The sequence below is a fragment of the Pithys albifrons genome, chromosome 26 (genome assembly GCF_047495875.1).
Source record: "Pithys albifrons albifrons isolate INPA30051 chromosome 26, PitAlb_v1, whole genome shotgun sequence".
NCBI lineage: Eukaryota > Metazoa > Chordata > Aves > Passeriformes > Thamnophilidae > Pithys > Pithys albifrons.
The window spans coordinates 7,285,921-7,301,573 of NC_092483.1; the positions used below are offsets into that span (position 1 = coordinate 7,285,921).

The 15,653-nt window shown below is 39.3% G+C and overlaps 1 protein-coding gene across 5 annotated transcripts in view; it reads right to left on the reverse strand.

Moving 5' to 3' along the window:
- Positions 1-15,653, reverse strand: part of LOC139683036 (zinc finger RNA-binding protein-like) — an 83,604-nt gene that overhangs the window by 22,888 nt on the left and 45,063 nt on the right. For 4 of the 5 annotated variants that reach the window (XM_071577746.1, XM_071577742.1, XM_071577741.1 and 1 more), the window contains 3 exons: positions 13,926-14,067; positions 8,549-8,646; positions 7,667-7,762 (listed from right to left, as the gene is read on the reverse strand). In XM_071577746.1, the coding sequence (XP_071433847.1) occupies positions 7,667-7,762; positions 8,549-8,646; positions 13,926-14,067 (336 nt within the window). Of the gene's footprint in view, positions 1-7,666; positions 7,763-8,548; positions 8,647-13,918; positions 14,068-15,653 lie in introns of those variants that run through there. The other variant, XM_071577745.1, reaches the window with a different exon arrangement.

The following is a 15,653-nucleotide window of genomic DNA, read 5'->3' on the forward strand; positions in this document are numbered from 1 at the left end:
ATATAAACCATGTGCTATGTGTAATAAAATGTCTTCACTATGAATCTCACAGGTTTGTTGTGTGAAGTCCTTTCTCTCTGCAGAAGTTTGTTTACTTTATGGACTAATTCTAAGTATGCATACTTTATGGACTAATTCTAAGTATGCATTTAGTGTTGTGCATGCCCATAGAGCCATCTGAAAGGAGAGGGCTACTGACTGCTCAGGGCAGTGGGATCAAGCATGTCAAACAGATCCATGCACTACTGCGCAGTATCTGGAAACCTACAGAGGTGTCTATCATGCATTGCAGAGCTCATCCAAAGGGGAAAACAACTCCCAAATTAGGGAATCATTTTGCCAATCAAGCAGCAAAAGGGGCTGCAGAAAAAGGTATCCTAGCAGTAATACCACAGAAGGAAATCGACCTGTCAGGGTTCACCCCAAAGTATGAGCAGAGAGACCACCAGTTAAGTCCCATAAGGCTGAAATTAAAGAAGGTGGATGGGCTGTTACACCTACAGAACAGGTTGTAGTCCCACCCCAACTCCTTTGGGAGATAGCTCTGTGGGAACATGAGAGTACTTATTGGGGAATAGCAAATCTTTTGAAACATTTGAAGACAGTGATAGGAACAGGAATGACTGAAATTGTACAATCCATAGTAAGTAAAAGTGAAATCTGCTACTGAAACAATCCTAATACTAGCCAAAGAGTGGTGCTAGGGGTAACAAAGGCCAGAGACCTCCCTGGAGACTATTGGCAAATAGATTTTGCTGAGTTACCATGCAAAGAAGGATACAGGTGTGGCAGGATAGGCCCACCCCGATAAGATCTAAAATCCAATCAGAGAATGCATACTATGCAAGCCATCACGCGGGCTATCAGACAAGCTCAACTGCTGGTGCAAGGATGCTGTCTTGGTGTTAAATTATGCTAAAACCATCCTGGTTCACGACTTCAAATACACATCCTGCTTTTGAAACAGGATTTGACAGATAAGCTGTTCTGCCAGGAGTCCTTTCTGCACCTTGTGACTCAGCGACAGGGCTTTCTTAACAAATTTTGTCTAAGCCTTCCACTCCCACCCGCAACAACAGGTACGTACTGGTGCTGGTTGACACTTTCAGTGGATGACCTGAAGTTTACCTCTGCTGCGCTAACGCAGCAAGAGAAGTGGTAAAAGTTTTGCTTAACCATATAATTTCAAGGTTTGGGGTTCCTTTGGGAATGTCATCAGGCAGAGGGCCACATTTCACTGCAACAGTAGTGGCGGAGGTTAGTCGAATTCTGGGAATTATTTGGGACCTATACACTCCCTACAGATCTCAAGCGAGTGGCAAAATTGAACGTATGAATGGTACTCTCAAAACACAGATAAGCAAAATTTGTCAAGAGACATCTATGTCATGGGTCCAGGCCTTGCTGAGGATCTGCATACAACCAAGGTGGACAGACAACATAAGTCCCTATGAAATATTGTATGGCAGGCCATACCAAGTTGCACATATTCTGGAAGAAATTCACATGAGGGGGAAAATTGATTTACAAAATTATTTAATGGCCCTAGGCTCTACTTTGCAGAAACTACAGAGATTCCTCATGTTATCCAGACCTCTAGGATTGGACACGCCTGCTCATCTATTCCAGCCTGGAGACCGGGTCTATGTTAAATGGTGGGACAGAGACCTGCTGCAAACTAAATGGAGAGGACCGTTCCAAGTTTCGCTGACCACCCTCACTGCAGTCAAAGTTGCTGGCAAAGAACCCTGGATTCACTACTCCAGAGTTAAGAGGGCCTCTGCTCCTGAGACAAGTGGAGCAACAGAGACTGATACAGATGAAGAAGATATGGTTTAAACTGCTTCTTCTGTGTTTATTACCTGAACTGCTGGTAACCATGAATCAGGTTTGGAACTGAAATTTGCATTTGGCTCTAGTCCAAAATGTATCCTATATTCTTCATAAAAATGACTGTTAGATTTGTACTCAAATGCCAACAATTGGTGAGAATAACAACTGGCCTTTAACTGGTGTCTTAATGAATGAGACAAACCTTGGTAAGAGCCCTGAACTCCAGGACCACTCAGGAGTTTTCACAACTGGAAGGTGGGAACAGGTCACTAAGGCCTACCTACCCCTAGCCCTGAGCAGCTTAATTCCTAATCATGAAAGTTACACAGTTCCCTGCGTGATTGTTAATGCCACAGGAAAGATAATTCTCCCTCTGTATTGTCACAAAACTTAATCCAGAATAAGGCTAACACTGGAAATTCTAATAGGATTGGCACAAACACCTTGGAGAATGATTCCGTCAAAGGGTTCAGGATGGTATTGGTTATGCATAAATAAAGCATGGAAAGTTTTGTCCCTAGCAAAGACTGGGCTTGTGCTCTTGGGGCTGTAATCCCAAATATAACAATATTTGATCAAATTATAGAACAAGGTGAGTGGATAAGGACTTATGTAAGGAGGATAAAAAGATCCAGAAATCCTCTCGATGAATGTCCCATGACTTTTGACAGTGTGATTAGGGCTCTTATTCCTTCTTTAGGAGTGAGTTAGAAAAAGCTATTGGTAACATTTCAGCTGTTATTGAACATATTGAGAATCAAACTTCAGATGCAATCATTGCCTTACAAGAAGAAGTCCATGGTTTGTCTCATGTAGTTCTGCAGAACTAAATGGCTCTCGATTTTTTACTATCTTCACAAGGAGGTGTGTGTACAGTTGTTATCACCAGTTGTTATCACCAGTTGTTCTTATGTAGATCAAATAGGAAGAATTTCGAAGGATTTGGCTGAAATTTGGAAACAAACTCAAATTCTACATCAGGTAACTTCTGAAGATGTCTCATTGGGTTTCAGAGATATCTTCTATAAACTTACTTCACGGTTACTGAACTGGACTTGAATAAAACAGCTGTTCAAATTGGTTATATTTATCATTAGTGTCTGCATAATGGCTGGTATGATTCAGTGTTGTAGTAGTTGCTCATCTTTATGGTTTAATATTAAATATAAATGGTAGAGACTAGACAAGATAGAATTTTATCCAGTCTCTAAAGGGGGGTGTGGTAGTTTTAGTTAGGCCTTAGTTTTGGTAGGCCTCAGTTTAGTAGGCCCTGATAATGTTACATAGATTAGAAGGGACAAAATATCAGCTGACTTAAGCAACCAAAGAGATATTTCATATCATCTGATGTCAAATCAAGTATAAAACAGTGTGGGGAGGAGTTATCTGGGTCTTTTGCTCATGGCCATGGTAGTGAGTGGACCTGCTGTGTTGTCCCACGAGGACTAGGCCTCACTGCTGCTTACTGCTACTTCGCAGCTGTTTTGGTTCGGGGAAGTAAACATTTTTATTGTTAATCTCTCCCTTTTCCTTGCTGAGTGTTTCTCAGGAAGAGTCTCTTGGGGTGTTTTTGTGGGTCTGGGTGGTGGAATCTGTATTATTGGGGGGGCGACTTGGTATAGAGTTATTCTTGTTTCTTTTTACATTAGTATATATGTGTTATATTGCATTTTGTTTTTAATTTTCTCTCCTCTGTGTAAATATAAAAATCTTGCCATTTTAAATTTTAGTTTTTCATTTTTTTTTCCTCCCTCCCTTTCAGGGGACACTTTCTGACCCTATGGTTGGTACTTGGCATTCTGCCAGGTCAGCCTACTACAGGGGGAAATGATGCTTTAAGATCCTTAAGATTTGTAGCATATAGACTTTTTAATATAGCCGTATAGTTTATAACACTTTAAAATAGCATTTAACAGTTACTAAATCCCCTTTCTTACGCTTTATATCAAATTCTCAAAATTCTTCAAATTTTGTTTAATGTTCTTTTCAAGGAAAAGATTTTAGCAAGGACATCTTGTTTGAGACATATACATAGAAGGACATAATAAGATATCATTGTGGTCAAAGCAGAAGGCCCAGAAACCTTGGAGAAGCTCCAAAGAAGGCATGTGATGTGAAGATGATGATGGTGAACAAGTAAGAGGTCTTGAGACCTCTGATTCAGTTCTGGGGGGGATGTGCCAAGGAGCAGACCTGAGGGAGGTTCTGGGGGTGGACAATTCTTCGGTTGGATGTATCCATTAGATATGATAATTAATTAGTGTTATAAATTTGTAAGAGCCTTATACTGTATTGTGCACTTATGCGTTCATTGCACCTAAAGGCACTTTTAATTAAAGGCCTGCTCTCTATTTTATCTATACTAATACTGTCTGGAAAGTTCTTTCATTTTAGGCATCAATACAATACACTGAAGTCCTCAACTTAACCATAGGAAAATGTGAATTATGATGTCCTGGTGTTTATATGCACAAAAGACTAGATTTCAAGTTTGGAAAATAAATAAAAATAAATCAACCTTGAATATTAGTTCCTTCTAACTTGTAAGAACTTGACAAAATTCTTCTAATGTAGTTTTTATTTCTAGGTATATAAAGAGGCTGATACTAATGTCTGTGTTTAGATTTCTCAATATTTTGTATTATTACTACTTAGGCTGTTTTTTAAAAGCTCTGGCATCTCTTTGGCTTGTAATAGGCTTCTAGCACACAGATCAGGAGAAGTTCTGTGTCCAGAAAAATATATTTCTTCAATCTACAAAATTTCATCTGTAACTGTCAGAAATTACATATATTTAAAATCTGTCTTTTTTTTTGTCAGTAAGACTTTGCCAACAGGCCAAAAGAACAACTGAATACACAAACTTCAATGTTGATTCATGTCACTGGCAATGCATCAGGTACCAAGAGCAAGGCAAGAAGGATTTTTAGAGAGAACTGAGACACAGCCTGAAATCTCTCATGAAATCCTCATAGGCAAACTCAAGAAGTGTGGACTGGATGGGCAGACAGTGGAATGGATTGAGAACTGGCTGAATAGCAGATCCCAGACAGTTGTGATCAGTGGCACAGGGTCTAGTTGGAGGCCTGTGACTAGTGGTGTCCCCCAGGGTTCAATACTGGGCCCAGTGTTGTTTAACTTGTTCATCAATTACTTGGATGAGGGGGTAGAGTGCCTCCTCAGCAAGTTTGCTGTTGACACAAAGCTGGGAGGAGTGGCCGATACCCCAGAGTGCTGTGCAGACCTTCTGAGGGACCTCAATAAATTGGAGAGATGAGCAGAGAACCGTCTGAAATTCAACAAATGCAAATGCAGGGTCCTGCTCCTGAGGAGGAATAACCCTGGGAACCAGTATAGGCTGGGGGCTGACCTTTTGGAAAACAGCTCTGCAGAGAAGGACCTGGGGATCCTGGTGGACAACAAGCTGTCCATGAGCCAGCAGCATGCCCTTGTGGCCAAGAAGGCAAATGGTATCCTGGGGTGTATTAGGAAGAGTATTGCTAGCAGGTTGAGGGAGGTGATCCTGTCCCTCTACTCAGCCCTGGTGAGGCCACATCTGGAGTGCTGTGTCCAGTTCTGGGCTCCTCAGGACAAGAGAGACATGGAGCTCCTGGAGCAGATACAGCAGAGGGCTATGCAATGGTTTGACCCATGGCTTCCTCAGTAACCATTGTATCTAAGGAAGTTACAAGTATTCCACACGTGTCATCCATGTAGCAGCGGGGGGAGTGGTTTTGCTGGCTCTTTTCGCTTGGCCGAGGAGCTGGTGGGAGGTGGTTGGAGTCTGGTCCCTCCGGTTGTTGGTGGTTCTCCTGTCCTGGGTGAGATTGTTTCATTCTTGTTCCCCTTCCTTGAGGTTTTTAATTGTGTTTGTTTTGATTCATTCGGTTTCTTTAGGTTGGGTTGGTGTCTTCCCTATTTTCTGGCTAATCAGTCCTCTTTTTTCCCTTCCCCTTCCCCTGGGGGTGGGATCCTATGTACTGTGTATACAGTGTGGTTTGTGAATGTTAGAAAATATAATTTATTCTTTTTATTCAGTTCAGTTTCTCTAGAGTGCATTTCTTTTCAGTGTTTTTTTTTCCTTTCCTTTTCTGGGGAAGTTCTGGGAGGGGGAAGGGGGGCCAGTCCAGGGTTGGCAACAGCTAGGCCAAACCTGCAACAGGCTACTAAGTTGATCAACAGTCTGGAGCATCTCTCTTACAAGGAAAAGCTGAGGGAGCTGGGCTTGTTCAGCCTTGAGAAGAGATGACTGAGAGGGGACCTCCTCAATGTGTATAAGTACCTAAAGAGGATGGAGTCAGGCTCTTCTCAGTGGTGCCAACCAATAGAACAAGCGGCAATGGGTAGAAACTGATACACAGGAAGTTCCACCTGAACATGAGGAAGAACTTCTTTACTATGCATGTGACCAAGCACTGGAACAGATTGTCCAGAGACAGTGTGGAGTCTTCATCACTGGAGATATTCAAGAACTCTCTGGATGTGATCCTGTGCAATGTGCTCTGGGATGACCCTGCTTGAGCAGGGAGGTTGGACCAGATGATCCACTGTGATCCCTTCTAACCTGACTGATTTTGTGATTCTGTGACACATTGCTTCATACCTCTCTTTCCTTCTGACTGTGCCTTAGAACAGATATTATAAGAAACAACATTCCACGTTCTTCATCTATGTGTCTGCTGTGTGTTGTAAAATTTATAAGGATGCTTTTCTAAAAGTATAGCAGGGTTTATTCTTTGGCAACTTAGTGAGTGATATTGAGGGCACTTACATACTTCTGAGCTTCTGTTAAACTATATTTGTACAGTATATCTTTTGTGAAGTATAGCACAGAAATTGGATTTTTTTTTTTACTTTAAATATTTTAAAAAGCAGAAATAACTGCTCCACATTTTTTCCGGTTGGCAAGCTTAGCACAGTTGTAAAACATTTCTTATTGAAATAATGCCAACTACTATAACTGTCTTGACAATGTTAGCACTCTTCCAGCCAAAACTGAAAAGTCTACATTATGAAGCAGCACAGTACAACAGAATTTGGTCTATGAAACAAGACAGTCAGCTGAATTTATCTCCACATATATATGCTTCAGAGATTTTGTTTCAGACTTTGTCCAGTCCACAGATTGAACATTTATTAGTATTTGGAACACAAGTTGCACTCCTGAAGAGCATAACTTAAGATAGTCAATGTAAAGGAATGCTCCAAAAACACTCAGCTGCAAGAATTGAGAGGTAACTGGGTACAATCTAGAGATCTGTGTCTAGGTGACACTGATTAAAATGTTAATGGTAACACATCCATCGACTAGTAGTGTGGTATTTCATCTTGCAGAAACAATATATTAATGATTGCAGGAATTGCTGCAATTTATTCTTTCAAGTAGCCTTTCTGTTATCACAGAGCTATCTGGGCACAGCTGACATTATTTTTAATCAGTTTCAGTAAAATCCAAGCAATTCAGAGTAGGCTGTTAGAAAAAAATAATTCTTTTATACAGAGTAAAGGAAAAATTGCTAAAATATAGAATAAGAGTGCTACCCTCAAAGAATTCAAAACAACAAGAAAATTCCTTTTGAAAAAAAGTTTCCAGCTTCAAATGGCAAAACCACAGAAAATTAATTTTTAGAGGTAATCTGGATTGGTTGTTGGGGAAAAACAAACAAAAAAACCCCAACCAAATCAACAAAAAAACCCCATTCAAGCAAAACTCTACATTACTGCTTGAAAAAAACCTACATTTTAAAACTGTAGTAACACTTTCCCATGCTTTACTTGCAGTAGATTAAAAAAATGTGCATTAAAAAGACTAATTCAAAAAACCATTACTCACCCAGCTTGGAAAATCAGACCAAGTTGGAACCCGTTGACAGAGGTCACGGAGAATACGTATGATAACCACACAGGACTGCAGACCATTAGCTCTAGCCTTGAGATCAATACAAAATCAAATTAATCCCAGCACCTACAGCAAATAGGACTTGTTGAAAGACTAAAACATCACTGTTCAATGGAAGCTCAGATACAAGACTGAAACAAACCATTCTACAACTTTATTCCATGAGCTGCCATTTACAGCAGTATTTTATACAGGGTTAGTAATTTAAGGTGATAGAAGTCAAAGTGCACAGATTATACAAGAATAACATTTCTTGATCCCCTGTACCCTTTGACCTATGTTCACTTGCAACAATAAATACAATATTTTTCTATATTAGAAATAAAAAGAATAAAGGTCTAAGAAATAGGTACAGAGACTGAAAGGTCAAGGGAATCTGTTTGGTTTCTTAAATGTGTCTTTGCTAGAATGCAAAGTCACTAAACCAAACAGTTGCTTCTCGCTGTTCATTCCCTACATGTAAAGAAATAGGAAAAAAGTCTTAAATCTAACCACATTAAACACATATTCCATTATTTAAAGCAAAGTTACTCTGCAGCCTTATGGAACACATAACAAATATACAATATGTTATCACCCCCAAGCGAGTCAAACTTTCAACATTGCCTTCTCAATAACCAGAAAAAAAAAGTCACATGAGCAATAACTGCATAAAGCAGTTCCTCCATACTCAACCTTCTACATTTAAATTTAGGGACCAGAAAAATATTATCAGCATGAACAACACTGAGTGTTTTCACACAGTTAAACATTTATATTGCAACTAAACTAATCTCTCCTAAGGCTACAAAAAGAAAGTAAAATGATGTTCCAAACCTGGAACCACTTGGCGTGGCGTAGAGCAGCCAGAGCATCAAGACATTTTTGCCTGTCCAAGACATCCGGTGGGTCTTTCACCATACCCGAGGTTACATCTAAAATGGATTGAATTGGCAAAATGCAGTGAGGAATGGGTGTTTGACCATTTAAAGTAGCTTCAATGTCACACATGCCATTTAAAATTTAAACCCCTGAACAACAAAAGTAATTGTTCAATAAAAGCCATTCAATTAGTATAAGGGAATCAACCCAGTATGAAGATTGTGGAATCATATTAAACTTTAGCTGTCAGGTTATTTTCAAATGCAATACGTAGTACTTCTTTCTTTAAGCTAACACTGGAAAAACACATATCCCCTAAAATTAAATACTGAAGGAAGGATGGCTGGACACAGTGCCCCAATACAGAGAACACAAGACAAAAGGAACACTAAAAATCCACTTTAACAAAGTAGAAACATTCACACTTAGTTTCATGTAAATTTTAATGGTCATGTGATTTTTGGGACCTACCCTTTTAAAGAAAAATTAAGTTTATAGAAAAACCACTTAAAAGCAGTAGATATTTTGTAATGTTATTTTTATCATACGTTAAAATGGAAATTATTTTGCATTAATAAAAACTGTCTAAAGGAATGTGAAATGCTCTTCAGTATTAGACTTCCATTACTTTTTAATACCCTCTCTTATTCGTATAAATTCCTCAGCCCATGATATATTTGCTCCAATATCCTTCAGGATGCAAGGAAGGATCTGAAAAGGGACTGCTTTACTTATGATTCAGCAAGAAAAAGAAAAGCCAAAAAAGTAAAAAACCAAAGCGGAATGTCTGAAAGTAGGGCCAGAAGGAGAATCTGGGGAATTATAGGCCTGTCAGTCTGACCTTGGTGCCAGAGGTTATGGAGCAGATCATCTTGAGTGCCATCATGTGGCACCTATAGGAAAACCAAGGGATCAGGTCCAGCCAGCATGGGTTTATGAAAGGCAGGTCCTGCTTAAATGACCTGATCTTCTATGACCAGGTGACCACTTAGTGGATGAAGGAAAGGCTGTGAATGTTGTCTACCTAGACGTTAATAAACCCTTTGACACTGTTTCCCACAGCATTCTCCTGGAGAAACTGGCTGCTCATGGCTTGCACAGGTGCACTGTTGACTGGGTAAAAAACTGGCTGAATGGCCTTGCCCAGAGAGTGGTGAAGAAGAGTTACATCCAGTTGGCAGCTGGTAACAAATGGTGTTCCCCAGGGCTCAGTTTTGGGGCTGGTTCTGTTTAATATTTTTCTCAGTGATATGGACAAGGGAATAAAGTGAACCCCCAGTAAGTTTGCAAACAAAACCAAGTTGGGTGGGAGTTTTGATCTGGTAGGAAGGCTCTACAGGGAGATCTGGACAGGATAAATAAATGGGCTGAGGTCAACAGTCTGAGGTTCAATAAGGCAAAGTGCTGAGTCCTGCATTTGGGTCATAACAACCTTGCACAGAGCTATAGGCTTTGGGCAGAGTGGCTGGAAAGTTGCCCGGTGGAAAAGGGCCTGGGGGTGTTGGCCAACAGCCAGGTGAACATGAACCAGCAGTGTGCCCAGGCAGCCAAGAAGGCCAATGACATCCTGGCCTGTAACAGAAATAGTGTGACTAGCAGGAATAGGGAAGTGATTGTCCCCTCGTACCTCAGCGCTAATAAGGCCGCACATCGAATCCTGTGTTTAGTTTTGGGCCCCTCAAAACAAGACAGACATTGAGGTGCTGGGACATATCCTGAGAAGGGCAGTGAAGCTGGTGAAGGGTCTAGAGTGCAAGTCTTATGAGGAGCAGCTGAGGGTACTGGGGCTCTTTAGCCTGGAGAAAAGGAGGCTCAGGGGAGACATTATTGCTCTCTATGACTACACGAAAGGAGGTTGTAGCAAGGTGGGTGATGGTCTCTTCTCCCAGTTAACATGTAGGGGTGACTGTAAGTGCATCCCTTAAGGAAAGCAGTTTAGAGTTCTCCCTTAAAGAGAAGAGAGCTACCTGTAGTGTGTGTGGGGCCCTGTGACCAATGAGATGCTTCAGTGTATGTGAAGTGAATTGGTTAACCAATAATGTCATGACATGTTGGATGTGAGAGGATATAAAAGGTGTGGATGTTACTGAGTGAGGACTAGAACTACTAGAACTAGATCTAGAACTATCTACTACTACTACTACTACTATGAACTGTCTGTGAAACTATCTTGAATAAAGTCTTGTAAGCCTTCTGATCAAAGCCTTCTGATACCTGCTGTGCTTGAGCTCTTTGGACCATCATTCATGCTGCCCCCTTACTCAGGATAAGGGGACCCCAATAGTAACAAGCTGTGCCGGGGAGGTTTAGATTAGATATTAGGAGGAATTTCTTCAGAAAGAGTTGTCAAGCATTGGAACAGACTGCCCAGGGAAGTGGTGGAGTCACCATCCCTAGAGGTATTTAAAAGACATGTAGGTTTGGTGCTTAGGGATGTGGTTTAGTGGTGGACTTCGCAGTGTTAGGTTAACAGTTGGACTCGAAGATCTTAGAGGGCTTTTCCAACCTAAATGATTCTATTATTCTAAAATGCAGTAGATGTTGTATATTTAAATGTTCACAAAAAGATTAATGACAAAGGAGAGCCCTTTGTTACCAAAATGGAAAAGACCACAAGGCCCTTTTGGAACTGTTTTTGCAACTGTTTCACATTTCAGAATTAACCACTTAAATAGTCTTTAACTAAATTCAAATGCCTAAATACCATCCTGTTAAGCTAAGACAAAAAAATTGAATTATTTACAAAACACAAGCATGAATTCTTACCCTATATAACTTATTACTACCCTAAATATAAGGAGTTAATCTTCAGTTAGATATACCTCTTCATTAAAAGTTAACAGGCATATCAATTTTGCTAAGTTTTATTATGTGAAACACATTTTATCCAGTCAACTATTTAAAGACTAGAGTGAACACTACTTAATTCTAGGATAGAGACAAAGACAAAAAGAAAAACCCAAAGTAACAGCAGATGCTAGGACTATGCATCCAAATCCCCTCTTTTGTAAAGCATGGCAGGTGTGACACTGAGCTTTAGAAAACTTTGGTCAAAAATCCTTCCAATGTCTTGGCAGCAATTCCTGACAGAAATCAAGTCCCTCTGCTAGAAGGCTTTGGACCAGGACTGTTAGCTAAGGATGAAAAAAGGACGCATGCGCACACATATATATTTTTATAAGTATGTACACTTTGTTTGCTGAAGGAAAGACTCCACGGTAGGGGTTAGAGCCCTTTGAACATATCAGATACGGTAAAATGTCAAATGCACAATACTGTAAGGAACAGTAGCTATGTGGTTAACAATTTTTTTCACACTGTTTTTTTTATTTTTTTAGCCTTTTATCATGTAATTGGATTGCTACACATCAAACTTGATTCTACTCAACATGCAAGTCTCAGTCTCATCTTTACTCAAACTGGTTCCTCCAGTAAAGCCTTCCTTATCACATGAACTAGCTCTCCAAGCAGGCTAAAAAACCCCACCAAAATCTTTAAACCATTGTAAGACACAGACGCATACTATTACTCTGCAGCAAATAAGCAGCAGTCTTTATAATAAGGCCTTCTCTGCTGCAATAATTTGCAATTCAGTCTTCTATTTGCTCTAATTTCAAAAGTGAACATTTTATACTGCACAGTGTCTTGGAAGATAAATCTAACTACGTTTTTCTTGCCTAGAGGCAGTACTCCAGCAGTGAATAAACTCACAAGGATCATTTTAACTCAAGTGTGGGTCAGACAAAAGTACAGATTTGTTTCCTTTAGGTAGCATAAATTCCAGGTTTGATCATAGTAATTTAAATTTTTTTTTTCTTTTTAGTCTACATCATAGAATTTTAGACCAGAAAATGGAAATTTAGTATTGTGGCAGGATCAATATTGCACTTTTTCACAGTATGTTAATAAACAAATGTGGTGTTTAAGGTTAATTTCATCTGATCCTTAACGCAATTTAATAATCAAATATTTTAAAGTATTCTTTATGAAATTTAATACATGAAGTCTGATTCAGCACAGACAAATTAAGAGTCATGTTACACTTAGGTTTTCAAAAAACAAGAAGAATTGGTTGGGTGTGACAGTACATGTACAAAGACTTTATAGCTAGGAATAATACGTACAGCTCAAAAATCATATACAAAGCACTCTTTAAGACTCTTCAGAAGTCATCCAAACTAGAGAATATATCTTGACATTTTTCTTTTTGTTTATGTAAGATGACTTGGTTAACACAGCTCACTTACAATACACTAATCATAGGTACAGAACATTTACTAATGCAATATAAAAATTTCAAGTAATTTAGAGGACATGTAATGATGAGATGAAATAAAAAAGTCTCTGTGGCTTATATAAATGCATATATACACAAGCACATGTATACATACATACATACAATTTTTTTCAACCTGCATAGGAGAACTGTTACGATAGCCTCAGATTTCCTATCTGTAAATTCACTGTCAAACACAAGAACCTTGTTTGCCATGATCATTTTCAACTATGAAAATACAGGATTAAAAGGAAACAAAACTTAATTTTATCTGACCCGTAAACAAAAAGAACCAATGTACTACAGACATTAATCATGCCTGTTGGCTTAAAAAGCTTTTAGAGCTTTGAAAGCATTGCAAAACAGACCTAAAAGCAACATTGCTGGCACCAGAGAAACTGTGAACTTCAGAAACATAATTTTATTTACAAACTCCACTTTCTGCTACAGCTGAAATGACAAAGCCATTTTTTATTCTACTAGTCTGAGTTTATAAGTTGGATAGAAGACTGATTGCAATATCAGGAGCCTAAACATACTCAAAAAGTACTCTGAATCAAAAAGTAACCTCAGGGATCTGGAAAAAAATTAACATCATCTTTTAAAGTTATAAGCACTGTTACCATCAAAACTATTATACAAGTGCATTTTAAGTAGTGCTGCTACTTGAAATGTGTAAATGATGGTAATACTGATCCAGTTAAAACCTGAAAATGTGATTTTTCGAAAACCATACAATCTTTCTTTTAGGGCAAGACTGCACTAGAAAGCCAGTTTATAGCCACTTGCTATAAAATACTTAATTTTCCTTATAAATGTATAAGAGGGGGGGGAAAAATCAAGTTCGCATCTTTTCCAGAAAGTTGAGTTTGGAATTTAAGTTAGAATTTTTAAAAATTAAATGCATCACATAAGCATTTTTTATAACTAATTGTTCTCTACTGAGACTGCTTGTTGAGAAACAAGGTTTTGATCAAATACATTAGTTATGCCAGCATGTTGCCTTTTAGGACCTTAATGCCACCTTAAGCAGAAGAGATAGAAGTAACCTCCAACCTCCATCCCTCATGTTTTCCTCCCGAATGACTGGAGATGTCAGTGTGATAGTAACTTGCATTTTGGGTTCCACACATGAATTTAAAATTATTGCTGCTTCTGGGACTGCGCACCTGATATCATATTTCTCGGGACTTATTACCTAAATATCAAGAAACAGAAATTTCTATTAGCATGTGGCCAAGAAAAGTAAGGGGAAGAAAATGTATTTCAACATAGTCTCTTTTAACAGAAAGACAGAAACACAATATAATATGAAGCAGATACCTCTGTATTCAAAGAAACAACATTATATGCAATTGTATGTATGGCCAAACTTCGCAAACGAAGATTTGGGAAGGGCTCTCCTCCCCACGTGGGGGTGTGCCCTTCGAGCCTGCGCAGTGGATTTTTTAGGTGAGGCTCAGCGTGCGCAGAACTCACCCCACCGTTTAAGTGCCAAGGTCCATTTGCCACGGCCGAGCGAGCTTGGACAGTGACAGTGAAGTCCTCAGGACTGTCTACAGCACCCGATACTAACCGGGGCTGACCCTGCTGAGCATTCGAGATCTGACGGGATCGGATGGCAGGGAGGCATTTAATTGCCTGGTATGGTCTCCACTGAGACTCGAACTCACGACCTTGTGATCAGAGTCCGGAGTGCTCACCATTACACCACGGGACCGCCCTATATGCAATTAAGATATATATATATATATGTATGTATATGGACTTGCATACTCTTTTCAAATCATTAATGAAAACACACAGCAGTTGCCAAACATGCAAAAGAAAAAGAGCAAACCTACTCATAAGTGAAATTCATATACTAAGTAAATTACATAACAAGAATCTTGACAGCATTTGAGATAAAGAAAAGCCTCAGTGCCACTTCAAACGCCAGTTTGATATTTTTCTCATTGGAACATAGGAGCTTTTAAAAAGCACAAAGATGCAGTGATGGTTCTTCAAGCTCACAGTTACAGGATGGGTACTGCAAGTCACATTCTATACTTGGCTATCGCAACATCCTCTGATGAGAGCAAAGGGCAAGATTAACACCGGGCGGGGGGGAAAGAGTAACAAGGTGGTTACTCAGAATTGGTTCTTGTAAGTAGATTTAATAACTCTAAACACCCTCAAAATAAAGCTGTAGGCACCTCTATCACCTTCTTCCACAAATTAGAGGGACAAGTGAATTCTCCACAAAGCCAGACCAAGATGTGAAGTTTTTAAGTTTTCTTCTGTTCTGTTATTTCAAACAAGAGCAAAACCAAGATTATTTTCTAATTAATCTGATTCTGCTAATGCCTCTACCATGCCACTGATTCTGTCAAGCATTTTACCAGACTGCATTAAAATACTAATGCTGTGACAAGCATTCTATATGTAATGGTGAACAGGCTTTGTTCAGTAGAGAGCACTGAAGCTAAAAACTTCATTATGTACTTTCGTTTCTTACAGAAATACAGCAAATGGTTTATATGAATTTTGCTGAATGGTTTAAGATTGTGTGTATTTTTTTGTGTCAAATTAAAAAACCACACAAGACTTAGTTAACTAATTGTGGGACTACAAAGCACTGACACATAAAAACTGGAAACAAGACAAGTACAAACAGACTGGCATTAATGGAGAACTTTGACCTTCAGGAAGTGCAAGCTTCCTATAACACTGCACAAATTACCTCTATCACTGCTGGTAACTGGGTAATAGTCTTCTGCTCATTTCTATTTCCCAGTTAAATGA